Source organism: Durio zibethinus, chromosome 26 (genome assembly GCF_047325235.1).
Source record: "Durio zibethinus cultivar Kanyao isolate XHJ-2024 chromosome 26, ASM4732523v1, whole genome shotgun sequence".
In the NCBI taxonomy this organism is placed as follows: domain Eukaryota; kingdom Viridiplantae; phylum Streptophyta; class Magnoliopsida; order Malvales; family Malvaceae; genus Durio; species Durio zibethinus.
The window spans coordinates 1,495,490-1,517,365 of NC_143187.1; the positions used below are offsets into that span (position 1 = coordinate 1,495,490).

General features: G+C 33.6%; 3 protein-coding genes and 1 pseudogene across 10 annotated transcripts; 2 read left to right on the forward strand and 2 right to left on the reverse strand.

Annotated features, from left to right (window-relative positions):
* Window positions 1-765: 765 nt before the first annotated feature.
* Window positions 766-5,744, reverse strand: LOC111274403 (BRAP2 RING ZnF UBP domain-containing protein 2-like). Of its 5 annotated transcripts, none has more exons than XM_089754934.1 (12): window positions 5,473-5,744; window positions 5,199-5,314; window positions 4,891-4,999; window positions 4,646-4,769; window positions 3,789-3,886; window positions 3,527-3,633; window positions 3,165-3,408; window positions 3,022-3,090; window positions 2,767-2,937; window positions 2,601-2,665; window positions 1,304-1,358; window positions 766-1,190 (listed from the first exon to the last, which is right to left on the reverse strand). In XM_089754934.1, the coding sequence occupies exons 1-12, from the start codon at window positions 5,659-5,661 to the stop codon at window positions 1,038-1,040; spliced, it is 1,500 nt and encodes a 499-aa protein (XP_089611060.1). In that variant the 5' UTR covers window positions 5,662-5,744; the 3' UTR covers window positions 766-1,037. The 5 variants fall into 5 exon arrangements, with proteins under 5 accessions (XP_089611060.1, XP_089611061.1, XP_022714760.2 ...); XM_089754935.1 differs by having other exon boundaries at window positions 3,022-3,075; window positions 5,473-5,740; XM_022859025.2 differs by having other exon boundaries at window positions 2,794-2,937; window positions 5,473-5,737.
* A 793-nt stretch (window positions 5,745-6,537) lies between these two features.
* Window positions 6,538-11,711, reverse strand: LOC111274405 (3-isopropylmalate dehydrogenase 2, chloroplastic-like). Of its 3 annotated transcripts, none has more exons than XM_022859029.2 (11): window positions 11,422-11,711; window positions 10,795-10,901; window positions 10,593-10,704; window positions 9,680-9,755; window positions 9,478-9,566; window positions 8,610-8,696; window positions 7,841-7,957; window positions 7,611-7,718; window positions 7,460-7,513; window positions 7,190-7,342; window positions 6,538-6,894 (listed from the first exon to the last, which is right to left on the reverse strand). In XM_022859029.2, the coding sequence occupies exons 1-11, from the start codon at window positions 11,485-11,487 to the stop codon at window positions 6,820-6,822; spliced, it is 1,044 nt and encodes a 347-aa protein (XP_022714764.2). In that variant the 5' UTR covers window positions 11,488-11,711; the 3' UTR covers window positions 6,538-6,819. The 3 variants fall into 3 exon arrangements, with proteins under 3 accessions (XP_022714764.2, XP_022714763.1, XP_089611062.1); XM_022859028.2 differs by having other exon boundaries at window positions 10,795-10,924; XM_089754936.1 differs by lacking the exon at window positions 7,190-7,342 and having other exon boundaries at window positions 6,647-6,894; window positions 10,795-10,924.
* An 855-nt stretch (window positions 11,712-12,566) lies between these two features.
* On the forward strand, window positions 12,567-15,375 carry LOC111274406 (putative UPF0481 protein At3g02645). Of its 2 annotated transcripts, XM_022859031.2 has the most exons (3): window positions 12,567-14,557; window positions 14,646-14,711; window positions 15,207-15,375. In XM_022859031.2, exons 1-3 carry the CDS (start codon window positions 13,038-13,040, stop codon window positions 15,259-15,261), a joined length of 1,641 nt encoding a protein of 546 aa, XP_022714766.2. In that variant the 5' UTR covers window positions 12,567-13,037; the 3' UTR covers window positions 15,262-15,375. The 2 variants fall into 2 exon arrangements, with proteins under 2 accessions (XP_022714766.2, XP_022714765.2); XM_022859030.2 differs by having other exon boundaries at window positions 12,570-14,711; window positions 15,207-15,331.
* Window positions 15,376-19,506: 4,131 nt separating this feature from the next.
* Window positions 19,507-21,301, forward strand: LOC111275431 (putative UPF0481 protein At3g02645 pseudogene; annotated as a pseudogene).
* Window positions 21,302-21,876: the final 575 nt, after the last annotated feature.

Genomic DNA, 21,876 nt, shown 5'->3' on the forward strand with positions numbered 1-21,876 from the left:
CAGATTTTTGACGATTGCAATATTCATTGATCACCGAATATCACACAAGACCTTTTACGTGGAATATTCAAACTTGCCATCACTTACATACCTTGGAAAGACCATTGACCATCGACCATCGACCATCGACCACCGACCACCGACCACCGACCACGCATGACATCTTTATCTAAATAATATAATTATTTATTCCTTCACCTGCCATTAACTAATGGATGTGCCCAAAGACTGGTACACGATTGTCAGGAATAGTTTTTATGCTACTATTTTTTAACTATTGTTGTCAACACAACGAGCATAATAATTTTTTTTAACTTATTAATAGAATGGTTAACTCTTAATTTTAATAATTAATTTAAATTAAATATAGTTTTAAATAAAAAAATATATATGCATATAAACATTATAAATATTTTCTCATTTTTTTCAAAATGGAAATCAACCTTACAAATAGTTTTTAAGTTAGTCGAACAAACCAGTGAATCAGCGAATCTAAACGTTGATCCGATTTTGAGATGCTACGGGCAATTGCCAAACATAGGTTTATCCAGGGATATTATTTTTTTCTAGTAATTTCTATTTACGCTTTAGTTACTAGTAACTTATTTCTCTAAGAGAAAACAAATCCAAGAACTAGAAAACGGGAACACATGATCAAAGTATGTTTTGCTCCTCAGGACTAAAGTTCCAGCATTTCACCGTTGGGTTAAATTAAATCCTTTTGGCTTCTGATGTGCCAGGCGGGACTATGAAACATGGAAAATATGAAAAACAAAAGAGCATTAATGAGAATATTTTGGAATTTTTGCATCAAAAGATGTGTTTATGCGCACAATCATCTCATATTTGCTCTAATTCTTTCTTTAGCTTTTAACCCTCAACTTTTTACAGCTAGTTCTCTAGAGAAAACTCAAAAATTACTGATCAATCTGAAACCTAAAACCAAAAACCTCAGACTTGTAGAGGAACAAGGAATTCATAATTTCATACACAAGGACTATTTTCTGGAAGTAGCTTTTATCATTGTTCATCCATCCTTAGCTGCTTGTTTCATTTTTAGGATCTTTTTCTTCCTTCACCAAAGAATGCTCTGCTGATATTGGCAAGACAGTGCTATCATTAATTTCATTTGATATTGACAACTGCTCAACTGTCTGCCCTGCTTCAAGCTGTGCCATCAAATCTCTAAGCTGCAAGTGCATGGAAATTAGCAACTGAAGATTGATATAGGTAAATTAAGATGGCAACCTGACTACAACAACAGTGCACTAAAGCTGTTCAAAAATCCAAATAATGCCCTCACCTGTTCCTCCAAGGCCTGGATTTTTTCATCCTTCATCCTCAAAGCCTTCTTTTCCCTGAAAAAAGTTCTCAACATTACATAAAATCAAAGTACAACAGAGATAAACCAGACATTTACCACGTACTGGGAGCATTCACCTACAATTCTATAATTATCTAATCAAAATAAAGAATTGTATATAGGTCTACCACTTATAAGTTTAGGTTTCACATAAAATTTTGATGAACCCCACATAATTCCGAATTGTAATTGATTAATTGTAGTGCAATGATTGATTGTAAGTAATATGCTCTCCAAAATACTAGTTCATTAGGCATATATGTCAGTGACTATCCTTCTCAACAAAGGAACATGATTTGAAGATCAAATAATCATTTCAGCATAGAATCAGTTTGCATGTGGTTAAAAGTTACAACTAAGCATTTATGGTTGATCAAAAAGACATCATATGGCTTCCTCTATAGATTCATAATGCTGTGGCTGTCACCAAAGGAGAAAGCTTTTCTAACACTAGGTTGTGTTCCAGCAATGCCTCTAAGGATCATAACGTTATTTGGACCTAAAATCCAACTCACAGGGGATAAAATCCAATCATGCTGTACCAATAAATTTTGCAATCCAACCTTAGTTCCAGTTACCATCAACGCACAATCAAAATAAAAATGATCCTTAGAGCATATAAGATTTTCAAAGATGCAAGTTTGTTAAATGGAAAGTTACTGTTTAATGGTCTAATTCTTCCAAGTTTAATTTGAACTGATTTTGCCGTCATACCTTTCCTTTTTCTCAGTGACGGTGATATGTTCTAAATGGCTAGCAAACTATAATATCAGAATTCAGCCATTTTTAAATAAAAATGTTTATCTAACTAAAATGTCATATACAACTTCCGAGACTATAAAACTCAAAATACATTCCTTTGCTCACCTATCAGAAAAAGAAAAGGCAAAAGACTGAAGCTAGCCAAACTTACATCTAACAACTACCAACATCTATTTCCTGCATTCAAATTACAATTCACATGATTATCCCATCTTAAAGGGACAGACAACCACCCCAAAAATACAGTGAATGACATGTGTTGGCAAATATCTTAAGTGTTCACGTAGGGCTGTAGGTAGAAATAAATTTTTTTGATAGCTTTATTTTGGAAAATACTCCTAACTTTGCAAAAGTCATTGTAAACTTACAAAGGTCTGTTCCAATTTTAAAAACATCCAAACATGTCAAAGACAATAGCATGTAAAAGATTATTGCAATAACCTACAACAAAAAAAGGCTATTAAACTAGCCATACCTCTCTTCAGCTTCCAATAGCTTTGCTTTCCATATCTCCTGGTTTTTCAAAAGATTCTCATTGAGCTACATGCAGAAACAACAAATTTGTACTTAATTAATTTGTTAAAGAATAAAAAAAGAAAGAATAATTACTTTTGAAATAATCTGAAACAAACTGTAGATACTTTTGAGATCAAGAGCTTAGTACTCACATCCTCTAGAAATTTCTTTTCCTTCACACATCTTTCGAGCTTAGCCTGAATTTTCTGTCGTTTTTGCATGGCAGCCTTGTTAACGGCATCTGCAATTGCTCTCTCTGTTTCTTCATTGTCTTGTTGAAGCAAAGACTCAAAATACTATAATGAAATCAAGCTTGCATTAATCATAAGCTTAAAGAGTAGCTCCTTCATTGTCCAAAAAAGGGGGAAGCAAACACTTACAAATTTTTGGTTCTCAAGCTGGGTGCGAAGTAGTTCATTGTATTCATTAACAATCTGAGAAAAAAAAAACTAAAAGTAAGAGCAGTGTATTATATAATAGAACCAAAAACATGTGTCAAAATAAAATATAGAAAATTTACTACCTCAGCTTCACAGCTCAAAAAAGCCTCACTAATTCCAGAATCTACACAGTCACAGCTCCCACAGCCATCATTAGCATGCAGACAATGTGAATTCAATTCAACCAGCTTACCATCAGTTTTGGATTGAATTAGTCGGTGGACATAATTGTTACCAACATAATCCCAGACACGCTGTGTTTCCAATTCAAGAGAATAGCAGTGTTGTGTTTCTTTCCAATGTATTATAGCATGTCCATCTTTATACCTACATTAATATGCTTCTTCTAAGAAATGATGCAGCTAACATAAGAAAAGAGGAAGTAATGGCAAGAATAGAGTTCCTACACAAGCTGCCAGAGGAAAGCAAACTTCTAGGGTTTTACCTTCCACAGCCAACAAAACCACAAATGACACAAATCCAAAGATTCTCAGAAGTTTGACATATGAAACATGTTGATTTTTCAGGCTGCTGCTGGCAATATCGGCATACCTGCAACATAATAGTGAAGAACATTCAATATACTCTCAAAACTTTCTCTATAAGGAGCAGGTATTTGAAATTTCATAAGGCCCAACAGCAGTATACAAGCTGGGACAATGACTATTAAAAAAGTTAAATGGTAGAAAAAAATCATAGTCACTTACTGGACAAGAAGAATCTGTCCATTTTGAAATACAGGAGCAATGAAAGGAATGATTACAGATGGTTGTGAGAATTCCACTTGCTTCCTGGTCTAATCTCTCTGTAACAGAAGGCAAAAGAAAGAGGAATATTATGCCATCCAGAGTTTACTGTCCCATAGAAATATGCACTAAGCTTGCAAAAACATACCACATGTGCTGATCTCACTAGCAGCATACATGATATAACCGACTTAAAGAGAAGAACTATGCAAGAGAGAAAGAAAACGTATGGACAGTAAATGGAAGAAGAAAGGAGAACAACATTGAGGGTATTGTATGGCATACGTGCTGCAGCCTGTTAGAATGATGCGGAATAGCAGTGAGGGTACTGTGTAATGGTTTGACAAAAGTTGGTGTGCACTGGCCAGCACATCAGTACCAATACAATATTAATAACTTTGGTTTAATCTGGTATGCACTCAACTAGATTACAATGCTTTATCTCCTTAACACTTGGCCCAGCAGAAAATTCAGGTTTGACACATGCAATTTGACTCATAAGACGTACTTTGCATAGTATATCGACTTGGCCATTAAACAGGCCAAAATGAGAAGCAAATAGGGTTTCCTTATTATTTTAGTCTACCAGCATGGCTAGCACTTGGATGCTCTAACTGAATAAGTCCTTAAAAGGGATGGCAAAGCTATATGTAAAACCAGACAATTCTGTTTTATAATTTTTATTTCTTTTTTTCCAAAAATTTTGATCATATTCGTCTAATGTGTGAAACTTTATGACTAAGAAGTAACAATAAAGAGTACTCTACAGAGAAAAGGTAAATTATAGGAAATTTCTAAAACATAGCTGAAGAAGGTACCAAGACAAACTGGACATGAAGGCTGCTCAGTTGAACTTGCAGGGGGAGACTGTACATGGTCAAGAGAACCAGTGTAGCCCGTGAACTGCACATCCACTGTAAAAAGCACACGGCAAGCTTCTTCCTAAATAAAACCAAAATCAGTAAAAAAACTTGCCCAGAAAAACAATAAATAATGACAACAGCATAAACACAGATAAGTTCATCAAAACTACACTCTCCCACTAAAGAAAAAGAAGCCCTACCTCAAGAGAATTAAATTGTCTGTTGTTAAAATGCCTGTAGAATTTATCTGTAGAGTCTTGACTATCAAACCGTATCAAAACACTATAGCGATCCTCCATTCCATCGTTCCTAATCATCGCCACAAATGACAGCAATAAAAATTTAAAATCTCAGTCAATGAGCATGACCAACCACAATCAAAGAAATATTATCTAAACAAAGGCGAATGGATGCACATTAACGCCAACTCCAGTCATTTTTAGTAAGGCATTGACCATGAATCACAGAATGGATGATAATAATGTTGAAATATGTCAATCCTTTTTACCTGACAATTCTCATCTCCAATATGTGATGGATAAATGAAGCACAAAACTGACAGAAATCGGCGTATGTCATGTGGTTCGGCACCCCTAGCACACACACAAGAGGTTTTCTTTCAACCTATAAACATTGAAATAACATTAACTACAACGAACTCTCTTAAATTAGTTAAATTTTCGGTTAAATAAATATGAAAATTTTACAATTTTTTTTACATAAGATAAAAAGAATCATTGAGAATTCTCAAAGACTGGAAAAAATTTAAAGGACGAGATTACCGGAAGGGTGGAAACAGCGTCATTGGAGAAGAGATGCATAACTCCACGCGTCTCTTCTATTCTAGGGTTTCCAGAGGAAAATGGGATGGCCTCCGTGCTCATGTTTGGAGCTGTTAGGTTACCGGAGATCGCCGCCTCTGACTGCCGGAGCTTCTCGTCTCCGGTGACCGTGCTGGAGCTTGATGACATGACTTCGTTTCGTAACTTTAAATTTTTGGGTCTAAAACGAGAAGATAAATACAAATGAAATTGTGGGTTTTATATAGGAAAGGAGAGAGTACGGGTTCTGTCGGTGCCATGTGTTAAAAGAAGCAATCAAAAAATGCCACGTCAGAGCAGCCGCCAGTTGTCAATTCTGCTATTTCTATCGAGAAGATGATCAAAATTCACAAAGTTGTTGAATCCCCTAATCAACCCAACTTATGTAACCAGACAAACACACGAATTAATGACATGAACCACCCTCCAATTCGAATTAAAATTAACTTAAAAAGAGAAATAGTTCGAATTCGAACTATTCAAAATTAATTTAAATTTTAATTAATTTTAATTAAATTATAAAAGTTAACAATTTAAAACTCAAAGTTATTGAAATTCAAAAGTCAAACTCATAAAACGTAAAAATTAAAATGACGAATCAAAATAATCTAAATTCAAATTACTGAACTCAAAATAAATAAAAAAAATTTGACCTTAAGTTTAATTTTTAAATCTTCATCATAATCTAAGACATGTTTTTTAAATCTTTATTAATGAAAGTTAATGTTTATGAAATAATGAGCTTTTTTAATTGGCATACACCATAATTGAAAAAGGGCAGGAAAGGAAAAGAAAAATCATTTCTCTCAATTATTTAATTTTTTCATATTCGAAGATATCAAATTTTAAAATTAAAAATCTAATATTTATCAACATATCACGTAATTTTATTCGCATAAAAACTGTTTGCATTTATTAATATGCCATTATCTCTACAAAATATGTTTCCCTAATTTCTTTGGTCTTGAAAGAGAAACATCAGGTCCCAAACTCAGAAGCATGAAAGCATTTTAAAGAAATATGTAATTTTAGCTCATCCAAAATCTGGGTTCATCTTTACTCTAATATAAACGGCCGCCATTAATTCCTACAATTACAATTTCCCATGCTAATCAGTAATCACAGCCTCCAAAAATTTGACACAAAAATTATGATTGAAACACATGAATAGAGCTTTCACTCCAATACAACAAACTAGGCCTTTTTTACCGCGAAGAGTCTGCTAGAACTTTGAAAAAAAAAAAAAAAAAAGAAGAAATGGTTAAACCAGATGGGGACCTCCTGTATTGGTACTCAGCCGTTTTTGATTCAGATAGCAGCTGCAACTGAGGAGCCAACTGATTTCAGTACTTCCTCACCCATCTCCTTGCAGCCGACTAGTTTCTGTCCAAGGAATAAAGTAGCAAACGACATTTAGAACTGTAATTGACATGAAGAAAGCGAAACACCATATGGCAAAAGATAAAAAAAGAAAACAAGGCACAAAGGCTATTGTAACTATCTCAGAAAATTTTGATATACCATTGTAATTAGAGTTCTTTCACTGCCAAAAAAGATAACTTAAAGTTCTTTTGGCAAAAATTAGAAGAGAATAATTATTGCCTTTCAGAATTAAAAAAATAAATGAAAGAGAAGAAAGCAACAAAGAAAGAGGTATTTTGGGATAAGGAGCTTATACGTTTCCAGCAGAATATATATCGCCTGTTCGGAAACCCCTATTAAGAGTATCCAGAACTGCATTCTCAATTCTCTTTGCAGCATTTGCTTCACCTAGGCCATACTTCAAAAGCATTGCAGCACTGAGAATTGTTGCAAGCGGGTTTGCCTTGTCCTGTCACTCAGACCATAATGTATTCCACATTATAATTCAGGTTCAGAAGTTTCAGTTTGATGGGAAATGATAATTAAGCTTTAAGTCTAAAAAGTCAACAAAAATGGTAAATCCAACCTGTCCAGCAATATCAGGAGCAGAACCATGAATAGGCTCAAATAGTCCAGGTCCCTGTGCAAATGGAAATACCAATATAGTCAAATAGAAAGAATATACAAATACCAATATTCTCAGTCCAATCTGCAAAGGGGTTAATAAGTTGTCATACTGATTCACCAAGACTAGCAGATGGAAGCATCCCTATGCTTCCAGTGATCATTGAAGCCTCATCAGACAAAATATCACCAAATATGTTGTTGGTCACAATTGTATCAAACTGCACCATATCATTTTAAAGTATTGTAAGCTTTTCCAGTTTAAACAATTTGCCTATAAAACTTCATTTGGACCTCAAAAAGGTGAGAAGGAAGCATATGTGTGTTTCTTTTCAAGACAAACCTGTTTTGGGTAGCGAACAAGCTGCATTGCTGCATTGTCAACATACATGTGTGAGAGCTCAACGTCAGGATATTCAGAAGCAATTGCCGTAACTCTTTTCCTCCAAAACATTGATGCCTAGAAAATGGAACAGAAAAATACCAGGTACATTACATGAGAAAAGGCAAATGCAACTATAATTCACAGATAAACTTCACGTTCTGCATACGGTTTTACATCATAAGGCCAGACTCATATGCCCACGTCACTGCATAAGCTGGATTTAAAACTAAAGCAAAACTAATGCTGGCTTAGAAGTCATCATTGCCCTGAAGTCAGTTGAAATATGCTCAAAGCATGGTAATTTAGGAACAGCCCTCTTATTCCATCCTATAAATGCACTAATAATTGCTTGGCAGTAGTTCCTTTCAAATACTAGTGGTGCCTAGTGCCTACACTAAACTGTGGTAAGCTGACAAAAATTTGCAGCAATACAGATGGAAGAAAGATATTTTCCATGCATAAAACCAAGATAGGTTGCAGTGCATTTTATGAAACAAGTTCATTGATCACAAAATAAAAGACTGAATTATATGATTATAAAAACCCCCAAACCCTTGAATAATTTATCAGATATAAACAGTGAAGAAATACAGTTCAATTTGATAATTACAATAACAATCTATAGATACAAAAGGGCACATTATGATGCAATAATCAACACCTAACGTTTTTCCATCATTTTGTACAAGAAGATGCAATAGGCAAGATTGGTAACATTACAACAAACCTCCAAAACATTAGCTTTGTCAACAGAACAGAGTTGTCCACGCCGCTTCCGAGCAATCTCAAAAGCAATACGAGCAATTCGATCAATCTGGCATCCGTTTGTTTAATTTTCAAAATTAATAATTTTAGATGGAAAGTAAAACCATTGGAATTTGACGAAAAAGATAAGACAGGCACTTCACAAGTCAAACGAAGGATTTGAAGAGGAAGTATACCACTAGCATCCATTATAATCAAGAATGATATGAAAAAAAAATTCAGCTTTTTCTAAATTATAACAATATAAGGTTAAATTTAATCAAGCTCTCTTTATTTAACTCATCCATTCAATCCCAAACCATAAACCATTGTAGCAAATTATCATTAAGTTTCTCCCTCTTCAGAAGTGGTTCCACAATCATGCAACATTATTCGCCATCAAGAAAGCATTCGTGATTTGTTGACAACCATACATTTTAGGGTATTACCAACTAAGAGCAAGACTAGTTAAAATTTGAATTCTTTTATTTCAGTCAAATAAAAGTCCATATATACATTCATTTCATCAAACCATTCCATTAAGCAGATATTTGAATCCAATCAAATATCCTAGAAATATTTTTTGGGAAAGAAAAAGGTAAGAAAAAACAGAAGAATTATCTATAAAGTCATTAAAGAATATGAACATTTAAGATTATCTTCACTAAAACAATCACAATTCTTTAATTTAGCCTCCATCCATCATTCAATTTATATTTGAAAGAATGCTGTTTCACTTGATCTTCCAAATCACCAACTCAAGACATCACATCTGGAAGATGTATAACTTGTTTTAGAAAAGTAAATAAAGAAATGGACAATGACAACCAGCAATCATCAGTCAAAACTACCTCATGAGTAGCATACACCTCAGTGTTGAAGCCAATATCCTCACCCTTTTCATTAGTACCAAATCCCCTTGGTTTTCCAAAATAAATACCTGATTCCAGTATAACATCAACGCTGATTATTAACATAGAAAATAGGTTGGGCAACAAAATGATTGGAAGAAAAGCAACTGGCTTGATTTTATTTTCCATGGTGTATACTGACCTCCAGTAAGCTCCCTTACAACCATAAGGTCAACACCCTCAGCAACATCTTTCTTCAAAGTTGAAGAGTCCACTAACTGAAATGGCAAATAACATAAAAGGAGATTTTCATCAACCACAGAATTGAAATAAAAGCAACACGAGCTAAACCTGCTTCCACATATGCATGCATGCATTCAAATTTAGAATGAGGTTTTTCATGGAAATAAGAAGTTCATTCTGTGCTGTCAAAAAGGGCAGAATGAAATAATTATAATAGCTTCCACACACATGCCACCACCAACCCCCACCCACCCTAAAAGAATGATGAACTCACTAATCCAGTAGCTCACTGTTGACTGTTGAAGATGATTCTTTCAAAATATAATAATAGTTACTTGGCTAAGGGATAGTCCAAATCTTATGATACCAACTTATAACCTCCAGAAAAAGAATGCATAACTAATCTCAGAAGATTGGCTTACAAATAACCACTTTGGGAACAACTGAAGGTGAGGCCATTTATTAGAACCACTAAAGGCACATAGCAAGCTTGCACATTAACTGCCAATTATTTAGGTTAATTTTCCATGCACATTACTACCCATTGCCCACTCCCTCCCTCCCCCCTCCCCCCTCCCCAACTCCTCTGAACAGAGAAAATGAAAAACACATAAAAACATTTACATCAATTTAAGCTAGTTCATGTAAATGAGAAAGTCTTTACATGCACAAAGGCTAAAAATGGAATGAATTTCAACAAAACCATACCTATGCTACATCATACATGAGAATAATTTATTTTTGATGGACAAATGTAAGTTTTACCCAATTCGAAAAATTCATTAAACTCATTAAGTGGGCAAAAGAAACGAAGTGATTATGTAGTTGAAATATTAAGAGAATTTCAGAAAAATAAATTAAAACTCCATTACCTGTGGTAAAACAGTAGCAGGCCTCAAATTTGCGAAGACTTTAAGTCCTTCTCTAAGCTGAAGTAGACCAGTCTCTGGCTTCAAGTGTTTTTCATTTTTATCCCACTTATACCTTGAAGCCAAATGAAGTAATAAATTAGTTAAATGAAAAAAAAAAAGTGCAATAAGAAAATAATTGATAAGCTACTATATACAGGAATACCCTCCAATTGCTCCAAGGAGAATGGCATCAGCTCTTTGTGCTGCTGAAAGGGTTTCCTCAGGCAATGGAACTCCAGTCAAATCCAAAGCAGCTCCACCCATCGGCATCTGTTGGAAGCTAAATTCAATCCCTAATAGATACCAAAACATATGTACAATAAAGAAAGTCTATTATATGAAATGTAAATCATTTCTTAATAAAAACACCAAAATATTAAACCCTAGGACAAAAAAATTAAAATTAAGCAACTTAATTAGGAGAATATTTGTGAAAAACCTAGATATTTAGTTCTTTATTTGGCCTCTATTTTATCAGCAATGAGTAATAGATGACTACAGAGGGAAAGCAAATGATAATATAGTAATTCTTCAGTTACTTATCCGATAAATCTAAACATCATGAAATAAAATTAACTTCTAACAATTCATGTTATATATTCATTTATATGAAAAAGGCCAAAGCAACAACCAAACAGAGCTAAAATGCATTTCAAATCAGAAAATGTAATAGTGAAATACCATTAATCATTGCCTTTTGAGTTTTCGGTTATTTTGATTCACCTTCTCAGTAACCAAACAGAAAGCAATTAAGCACTGAAAATAGAGAAATGGGGAAACGAAAGAAAACCTTCGAGGGAGCCAGCGAGTTTGAGGACGGTTTTGGCGACGGAGATGACTTCAGGGCCGATGCCATCGCCGGGAAGGAGAGTGATGCTGTAGCGTGTGGTTGGTTTGGCGACAGCGGCGGCGCAACTGATCCTGCTCGGTTTGAGAGACTGTTTGGCAACGGGTTTTAGATTGAACGGAGCTTTGATGGACCGGGCATGTAGCTGAATAGAAGCCGCCATTTGGTGGATAAGAGAAGCAAAAATAAGAGTAAACAGAGCACTCTTGCAGAGCAGTCAACTTTGGGTGCACAGCTTAGACAGTTTCGCCTTTTCTTCTTAAAAAAAGAAAAAAGTAAAATTACGAAATTGTTTTAGTTTTTTAATTAAATTTTTACTTTTAATATATTTAAAAAAATATATGTACTGATCCATATAATTTCTTCAATCCGACTGGGATTACATTTTAAGTAATATGCATTAATTTATATAACTTCTCTAATCCGATTAGGGTACATATAAATTTTTTTATTATTTATTTAATTATATATTTATGAATTATATTAATAAAATTATCATTTAATATTTTAATTTAAAATATTAACTTAATAAAAATATTATATCTTATATATAATTAAAATATAATTTATATTAAAATTAAAATTATTAAATTAATTTTATATTGAATTGATTACAATTTATAAATATATAAATTAAATCAAATCAAATATATATGAAAAAAGTATACATTACAACGGGACGGTTAGTCTACAGAAAGCAAAATGAAAGGGGACGAGCTAGCTGAAATTCGCTTTTTTTTACTTTTCCTAAATAGATAAAATGTAAATTGGCATGTGAAAAATAAATGTTCTATTAAATAATATTATATTTATCATGTGCAGCGCAAGTTATTAGAAAGATTACAACTCATTTTTTCTTTGGCGTCCTAGAAAAAAAAAAGGTGATTACCAGGACTTTCCTTTCCGTCGACTCAAAGGAATCAAATATATAACAGTGATAGATACATGTTAATTATCTAAACATGCTAAATAAAATAATTTTTCTAAAATAAATGGATAAGTATATCTATATTTTATTTTATATGATGGCAAAAAAAAAATTCTACATTTTATTTTTAAAAGAAATTATCCAGTTCTTGAAAACAATTACCACATTTTTAATCACGTAACTTCCCTTTTTTTTTTCCCTTTTGAAACACAAATTTTTTTTTTCAAAACGCCCAGATAATGGATGACCGTGTGACATTTAAGAGACCAAAATGCTTTTAAATTACATTGATTCATGAATGAAAAGAGCACCGCGTTGATTTTTGTGTGGTTTGATTTATTTTTCTCAAGCACTTTGTTTCAAGATTGCTTCAATGACTAACCAAAAAAAAAATGGAAAAGCACCTTAGACTTGAAGTTTTACCGATGAAATCGATGTGAAACAATAGTTAAGAACATGAGAAACGCATTTCTCAATCCTTTTGTTTGGTAAAAAGGAACCGAATAAAGTAGTATTACATTACATTAATGGTGATGATGTTTCTGCTGTTAAATGCCCCCATAAAAGCTTCATTCTCATAACTCCAAAACCACCAAATTAAATTGCCAAGTTCTTCACCAGAAAAGCAAACATGTCTACTCTCCAAGCTTCAACGTCTTCCACTTCCAATTCAAATTTTGATGAGCTTCGATGGGTTATCAACGTCCGTCGTTCCCTGGATGAAGACCTCGATGAAGAAATCGAAGTTCTCGTTTGCATTTTCAATGTTCCCAAAACACTAATGTTGACTGATCCTGAATCTTATACCCCTCAATTGGTTGCTCTTGGTCCATTCCATTATTGGCGTCCAGAGCTGTATGAGATGGAAAGATACAAATTGGCCGCAGCCAAAAGAATTCAGAAGCAGCTTCAGTCTCTTACGTTTCATAATCTTGTTGACCAATTGATCAAGTTTGAACCCCGGATTCGAGCATGTTATCACAAGTATCTGGATTTCAATGGTGAAACATTAGCTTGGATGATGGCCATTGATGCTTCATTCTTGCTTGAGTTTCTTCAAATCTATGCTCTCATAGAAGGAAAGACTTTATCGAGAGTTTCCTCGAGGATGTCACATTTGGTTGATTATGCAGGAAGGAAGTCGGCTCACAATTCAATTCTGAGAGATATCGTGATGCTTGAGAATCAAATTCCTTTGTTTATTCTTCGAAAGGTGCTAGAAGTCCAATACTCGTCATTAGAATCAGCTGATGATATGTTACTTTCGATGTTAAGGGGATTGTCTCAAGAGCTTTCCCCCTTCAAAATGATAGATAACTTGCCAAAGATTGAAATCTTCAAGTGTGCTCATGTTTTAGACTTCCTTTACGACATGATTGTGCCGAAGGTGGATGAACCATGTGAAACAAATGAAGCAGAGGATCATAAAGAAGCCCCAGAAGACAAAGAAAGTGATTCTGCAGATCCAAGTTATGTAAAACAACTCCTGAGTGAGGTATGGAATCTGCTTTCAAAATTAAAGAGAGGCCCGTTGCGTCTCATCAAAGCACTGCTGCTATCCAGACCTCTCAGAGTCATACTTAAATTGCCCTGGAAAATCATATCTAACCTCCCTGGATTTTCAATCCTGAAGCAACCAATTGAATATTTGTTCTTCTCACAAGACAAGGAAGAAGAAAAACCTGAAAACAGTTCTGGCCTCAACAAGCCACCTCTGGCAGAGGAGATCGCAATTCCCTCTGTCGCCGACCTTTCTAAATCGGGAGTCCGTCTTTTACCCACCAATGGTAACATTTCGACCATTACATTTGATGTCAAGACTGTTACATTATATCTCCCAACTGTCAGTTTAGACATTAATACAGAGGTGGTCTTGAGGAATTTGGTCGCATACGAGGCATCAAACGCATCAGGGCCATTGGTTTTCACGCGCTACACTGAATTGATGAATGGAATTATCGATACCGAGGAGGATGTCAAGTTATTGAGAGAAAGAGGAATACTTTTAAACCATTTGAAGAGTGATGAAGAGGCTGCAGCATTGTGGAATGGGATGAGCAAGTCCATCAGACTGACCAAAGTCCCGTTCTTAGATAAGGTGATAGAAGATGTTAACAGGTATCATAATTGCAGATGGAATGTTAAAGCGAGGTACTTCTTTAAGCAATATGTATATGGTTCCTGGCAGTTCCTCACATTGCTAGCTGCAATTATGCTTCTGATCTTGATGATATTCCAGGCCTTTTGCTCGGTTTATAGCTGCTCTCGAATTGCACGTATCCAGACCTCTGACTGACTTACTTTGGTGCATTTCCTCAATCCTTTGTTGAAGTATACCAAGATGCATCACAAATTAATATCTTCATTTTTTTTTTATTGATTGATTCATTGAATATTGTTGTGTGGAGTGAGACTTTAATTTGGATCTAACTGTCGTTAATTGAAATTTGAGATATATGGATTAAAGCGTCAGAGTCTGCCTAAAAATTGTGTTTTGAAGGGTTTCATGTTTGAATTAAGGAAAATGCAACTCGGATTCAACTCAGGTTAATGGGAATGATGACGAAAGCATTTAAGTTTCTCGCTTTTGATCTTGAAAAGACGTATTCGAACACACGTATATATACATCTTGAATCACATGATAGGATGCTGCTTAATTTTCCATTTTTCTTAATACGAGAGAAAAACCATGCAAGTGGATCATTTGCATACCGGTATTAATCATACCAAAATCAATAAAAAAATGACCATATAGTGGCTTTTTTTTATTATTAAAAATAGTATTTTGTTTCCTGACAGGAAATTTGGATTGCAAAGGTGCCAACTTGCAGTGATTATTCTTATTTTATTGTGATTTAGCTGGTGGTCATTCCGAAAGTACAATGGTTTTTATTAATCCCACAATGGCAGCTATATATTTGGGAGGAACCCCACTTGTCGTTATGAGTGTGATAAGCAGAATCCTACATAATTATATGAAGATTTGGTTAAACAATGCGAGAAAGATTATAAAGCAGACGATCCAGCTTTAAAAGGTGAAAAAGCAAATCACCAGCAGTTGATAAGATCGTATCCATCACCGTAAAAAAACCTATAGAATAATGGTGGTAACAAAGCTAAAATCTTACTATTATATATGTTTATAACAAGAGTCGGAGAGGACTTGTCTCCGAAGGATATATGATCATTTCTTCCTGGCAAAGATATTAGATATAGGATTGATGATTTAAAAAGGCAAATAAATTAAAGGAGAATCTGACCCCTCTCCAATGGCGTTTGGGGATTGGTACGTAAGTGACATACTCTCGTTGTGTGGACTAAGGGAAGAACGAAAAGAAAAAAGGTTAGTGACATGACCGAGATATTGTAAAATCAACAATGATCAACAAAGTGGCATGCTCTACTCAAAAACCAAAGACATCCCATAATATTTTTGAATATGAGAATATATATATATATTTTTTATTACATCAAGAAGGTTAAATTTTAGTATAAGTAAGGAGAGAAAAAAGCCTGATTCGAAATCAGAATTTTGATATTCCCTCAAGTATTTTTAATTATTAAATAAAAGATTTGGAAACAATACGAAAATATATATCAATCATTAAATCGAATGTTTAAATGTTTTTGAAAATTTTTTTATTTGAATCGAATATTATTGGTGATGAAATATGCACCGACCTTGAGCCAAACCCTGTAAAGAGAACATACTGTAACCTAAATTAGGGAAGCGATGGAAATAATCAAAAAGTAAAAAAGAAAGGATGAGAGATCTCTTATAATATTAATGTGAAAAAAGGGAAAGGAAAGTATATATACATTACCGTAGCAATTTGGGAAAAATATTAATTTAATCATAATTACCATGTGCAGAGCAAGTTCAGGCAAATTAAAAATGAATTTTCCCTTTGTCATAAAGTCAATTAATGAACCCAAAATAAACTTTTTTGCTGTAAGATTTCATTCTACGATGAATGGCCACATTGCTTGACTACTTTACTCACGTGTGTAACTTATGTAGGACACTCTTCATTTGTCAAAATCTAGGAATTTTCTTATCGCACAATTTTGCACATTAAATTTATGTTTGCCCAAATACAATTCTTAACCTCCCTTTATATTTATATCTATATCTATGTATTAATTACAAGAGTGAAATTGTTTAGTTGTTTAGCTCAAATAGATATCACATGTTTATAATTAACGTTTAATATACCATTTCAAACCATAGAAATTAATTAATGTTTAATATCAACAAAAATGCATTTGTTTGTGAGATTCAAATGTTTTTCTTGTTAAATATAACTTTTTTTCATATAAGAGATGTCACAATCTTAAGATATAAAAAAAATTATAAATGTTAAAATTTAAACTTCAAACTTGTTGAATGATATTTTTTAAATTAACTATATAAACCAATTTTAGTAAAAGGAAAATATATTAAATAAATTTTATATTTTATAAAAATTAAGATTTTAGTATTAAGAACACCAATGTTTTGGGTCGTGAGTAACTGAGAATAACAAATATTGAGGCTCAAGCCCAGTTTAGCCTAACCTAATTAAAATATTTTATGGATAATTGTATTTTTGTTTAATTTCAAATTTAAAATATATTTGAAAATATTAAAATATTAGTATTAATAAAAAATTATTATTTTAATTATAAAATGATAATTAAATTGGTAGATGGGTTAGAATCAAGCCTTAGCTTGACTTTTAGAAATAGAGGCCATATAAATTTGGCCCGATCCATCGACATGAATTTGATGGGTGATCAACATCCGTCCATAGGTCCCTTGATGAAGAGATCGAAGATGATACTGAAGTTCCTGTATCAATCTTCAACGTTCCCAATGTACTCATTTCTAGTAACCCTAATTGTTACACCCCACAACAGGTTGCTATCAGTCCTTATCATTAATGGCGTTCAGAACTGTATGAGATGGAGAGATACAACCTGCAGGCTGCAGCAAAAAGAACCCAAAAGCAATTGCAGTGTTTTTCATTTCAAAACCTTGTTCAACAGCTGGAAAAGCTTGAGCCAAGGATTCGAGCTTGTTGGATCTCAATGCTGAAACTTTTGCTTGGATTGGATGATGGCCATTAATTAGTGCTTCATTCTTGCTTGAGTTTCTTCAAACTCATGTTTGATAGGTGAATTCATTCATCGTAGTTACAAGGATAAGTTTATCTTGGCCTACCCAATTTTTAATTGGCCTTGGTCAAAGGTTTTTATTTTTATTTTTTCCTTTTTGAGAATAAACACTCATTTGAATTGAATTGAATGTGCTTAAATTTCCATTTCATGGTTTAATTAATAAATATTATTTACATGGTTTTCTTCTTTTTTTTTTTATTACTCCAAGTTGAACGAGATAAATCTCGGAAAAATGGGATCTGTATGAGGGATGTTGGTGCAATTGCCCCTCTTCTTTAATTTTGTCTCTCTTAGATTATCAATACTGCTATTATTAAAACAAATCTAAAGCAATCTAGGATCGGTATTCTTTTAATTTATTCTACACAAAAATCATACACAAGGTCACGTTTCATACCAAAACAGGAAATTACTCTTTTGGGCATACTAAATTGCGGCTCTTAGAAAAATTAAATAATTAATCAAATTAAAGATATTTATAGTATGTTCCAACATTTATACTGTGAACATAGCTTTGTCATGTAGAGGTCAAAATTATTCTTTCCTCCGCGCAACCATGGCAACACCTACTTTTTTATTGGCAGCTTCTTTCACATGTGAAATCGAAGGCACCATGCATGGATCATTTACTTTATTAATGAAGTTAAAAATAGTGAAATTTCCTGATAGCTCTTTGGTTCCTCATTGCTAGGAATTTTCACCAACTTTTTTTTATTCTAATTGCTAATACCTAAGAGGAAGCCCTTGAAAATTTTCAGTTTTAGATTCAATTCCGTGTGGTTTAATCAAAACATATTTTATGTTAGTTTATTTTTTTTTATTTGATTCTTTTTAATTAGAATTTAATTTTATTAATGTAAAGATTATTGGACTACGTTTGTTATGAGATATTGCCTACTCTAATATAAAACCTCCCTCATAATTTTATCATTTGATTAAAAATATTTCTATCTTATTTATAAAATCACGGTCCAATCATAGACTATTAAATGTGAGATATAGAAGTTTTGCTTGATAACATTCAAGTTCAAGCAACTAGGCACGTTTAACCCAACAGTGCAGACTTTAAAGGAAATCAAAAGGTAGAGACTAGTGATAAATCTTATGGCATTTGACTTGTATCACAAAATTACATGCATTTAACAGACTTTGGATACAAAGCGTATATAGTGAGAATTGTTGTTCTAGGAATTGGATCATGATGATCAATTGGAAATCAAGATGGCAGGTTGATTAATTTCCAAGAGATTCCATTCTTAAGTAAAGATGAAGTTTAAAATTAAAGAGGTGTTCCAAAAGAAAGGAGAGATACTTTAATTTACTCATTATTATTCCATTTTAATTACTTGAGATATATTAATTCTTTTTAAATGTGTGCAGGCATACCCAAATGCAGGCAATTAGGTAATAAAATATCGAGTTTAATGCGCTAGTCAAACTTTTTTAAAAAAATGTAAAAATTAATATTTAATGTACAAATCACTTGTTAATTTCTAATTGTTTTTTTTTTTTTTTAAATCCTTAACTCAACTTGCATACATAATAATTAACCAATAAAATCACGTCAAATATTTGCCATGTTTTAATTAAAAAATATTAAATACCACATGAAAATTCCATGTGGATGGTATGTAAGAAAAGAAATTCACTAACGATATATTAATTCCTACTAAGCAGATAAATATGGAAGGAGTGATTTGTATATTTTATCTGTTAAGGTATAAATTTGTACAATTTTTTTAAAATTTAGACATCAAAATTGTAATTAACTGTAAATTAATTTGAGCAAGAGGAAAGCGTCTGCCAATGTTTATAAAGGACAAAGAAACCCCGCGTTAATGATAGTGATTTACACCATTAAATTGTAAGAGACATTCTCTTTCAATTGCGTCACTCAACTCCAAACTTTCATTCACCAAAAAGCTTACCTTACCTATCACCGTGTCTTCTCTGCAAAACACTATGTCTTCAAGTTCCAATCCAAGCTTTGATGAGCGTCGATGGGTTATTAACATCCGACAGACACTCGAGGCAGAGCTTGAAGACGATTATGAAATTCCTGTCAGCATATTCAATGTCCCCAAAACCCTTCAGTCAAGTGATCCAGATTCATACACCCCACGGTTGCCATTGGCCCTTACCATTACTGGCGTCCAAATCTGTATGAGTTGGAGAGATATAAGATCGATGCTGCAAAAAGAACTCAGAAAAATCTGCTCAATAATCTCTCGTTTGATGACCTTGTTGAGCAACTAGCCAGGCTAGAGCCAAAGATCCGAGCATGCTACCATAAGTTACTAGACTTCAGCAATGAAACTTTGGCTTCGATGATGGCTATTGATGCCTCATTCTTGCTTGAGTTTCTTCAAATCTATGCCATGAAAGAAGGTAAGTTACTTGCCAGAGTATCTTCAAGAATGACACACTTGGTTGATTATGCAGGTAGAAATCCACCCATAATGCGATTCTTAAAGACATAATGATGCTTGAGAATCAAATTCCTCTATTTGTGTTGAGAAAGATGCTGGAAGTTCAATCTGCATCCCTTGAACCAGCTGATGATCTCTTGCTGTCAATGCTAACTCGGCTCTGCAAAGAGCTTTCCCCTTTCAAGATGATGGTGTTGCCGAAGATCCATGTTTCAGAAACATCTCATTTGCTAGATTGTTTGTATGATATCATCGTGCCTAAACTCCAATCCAGAATCACATCTGAGATCATATCAGAGATTGAAGAACAGAGTGAAGGCTTGAAAGGTAAATTAGAAGGATCCTCCAGCGACCCAGGTTACGTTCAGCAACTCCTCCGCCATATATGGAACCTGCTATTGAAGCTAAACAAAGGTCCAGCACGCCTGGTCAAGAAAATTTTACTATCAAAGCCTGTCAAAGTCATATTTAAATTGCCATGGACAGTCCTCTCTAAACTTCCCGGATTTTCATTCCTGAAACAGCCTGTGGAATACTTTTTCTTCAATGATGAAGGTAAAAAGGACACCAAATCAGAAGGTGAGGGTTCCAACGCTGACAAACCACCATTAGTAGAAGAGATCACAATTCCTTCTGTTTCTGAACTTTCAAATTCCGGGGTACGTTTCTTGCCCACCACAGGGAGCATCTTAACCATTGCTTTTGATGCTAAGAGTTTTACATTTCACCTCCCCACTGTTAGCTTAGATGTGAACACTGAGGTAGTCATGAGAAACATAGTGGCATACGAAGCATCGAATGCCTCAGGGCCATTGGTGTTTACACGTTACACTGAACTGATGAATGGGATCATCGATACTGAGGAAGATGTGAAGTTGCTTCGAGAAAAAGGAATAATTTTGAATCACTTGAGGAGTGATCAAGATGCAGCCGATCTTCGGAATGGGATGAGCCAGTCCATCAGGTTGACGAAAGTGCCTTTCCTTACAAGGCAATTGAAGAAGTTAACAAGTATCATAACGGACGATGGAACATCAAAGCTAAAAACATGATAAAGTCTTATGTGTTTGGTTCTTGGCAGTTTCTTTCATTTTTGGCTGCATTTTTGCTCTTGTTGTTGATGTCATTACAAGCATTTTGCTCTGTTTATAATTGCAGTCGAGTTTTCCATATTGGAACCAGTGATTGAACAAGTTCCCATCTCTTGGGATGCATTCTTTCACTCCATGAATTCAGCTTATCGAGGATTGTTGTCCTTTTTTTTTCAATTTTTGGGTTGTGTGTGATTCTTTTTCTTTCTGTTAATTAAATTTATGTCTAATAATAAAGTAAAAAAAAAGTTTGGCTTAGTGCTTGAATCTCCTTTTCGTTCTTCGAAGGTATATATCACATTGTACTTTAATGGTAACAACTTTGTTCTTTAATCGGCTGCATAAAATAAAACTATCCTTTTAATTTGGTTCCTTCCTTTTATTAATTTGCAATTGATCTCCAGCTATTGCTCTTAAAACAACCAAGGTGCTTTAATTTGGGCTTATTTTTTACAACACCTCTACTCTAACATATCTTATGAATAAATTTTTAGGTAATATTTGATATCATTTTCAAAATCATCGTGATAATTTAATTATTATAGTAATAAAATAATCAAAGTGAATTGATTACTGGTGATCTTAAATTATATTTAATTAAATACTATAAATTAATAATGATTTTAAATCATTTTAGTATTATATGAAAAAAAAATCTAAGTACAAAATATCTAAAATAATTGTAAAAAATATTTAAGAGTAACACCAAACTTATTTAAAACAAAGCAGCTTCAATAAAAAATTGGACTCTTCCATCAGAAAAAAGAAGAGGCCAGAAGGACTAGGCAA

Bases quoted from the DNA above. Each gene is read 5' to 3' on its own strand.
- LOC111274403 (XM_089754934.1), bottom strand. From the start codon at position 5,661: ATGTCATCAAGCTCCAGCACGGTCACCGGAGACGAGAAGCTCCGGCAG. The intron at 1,359-2,600 runs GTATGGCTAGTT...AACTTTTTTCAG, and splicing joins CTATTGGAAGCTGAAGAGAG to GGAAAAGAAGGCTTTGAGGA. The intron at 1,191-1,303 runs GTGAGGGCATTA...ATGCACTTGCAG, and splicing joins TCCAGGCCTTGGAGGAACAG to CTTAGAGATTTGATGGCACA.
- LOC111274405 (XM_022859028.2), bottom strand. From the start codon at position 11,641: ATGGCGGCTTCTATTCAGCTACATGCCCGGTCCATCAAAGCTCCGTTC. The intron at 9,567-9,679 runs GTCAGTATACAC...TACTGGAATCAG, and splicing joins TGTAAGGGAGCTTACTGGAG to GTATTTATTTTGGAAAACCA. The intron at 7,343-7,459 runs GTTGGATTTACC...TCTGAGTGACAG, and splicing joins CTCCTGATATTGCTGGACAG to GACAAGGCAAACCCGCTTGC.
- LOC111274406 (XM_022859030.2), top strand. From the start codon at position 13,038: ATGTCTACTCTCCAAGCTTCAACGTCTTCCACTTCCAATTCAAATTTT.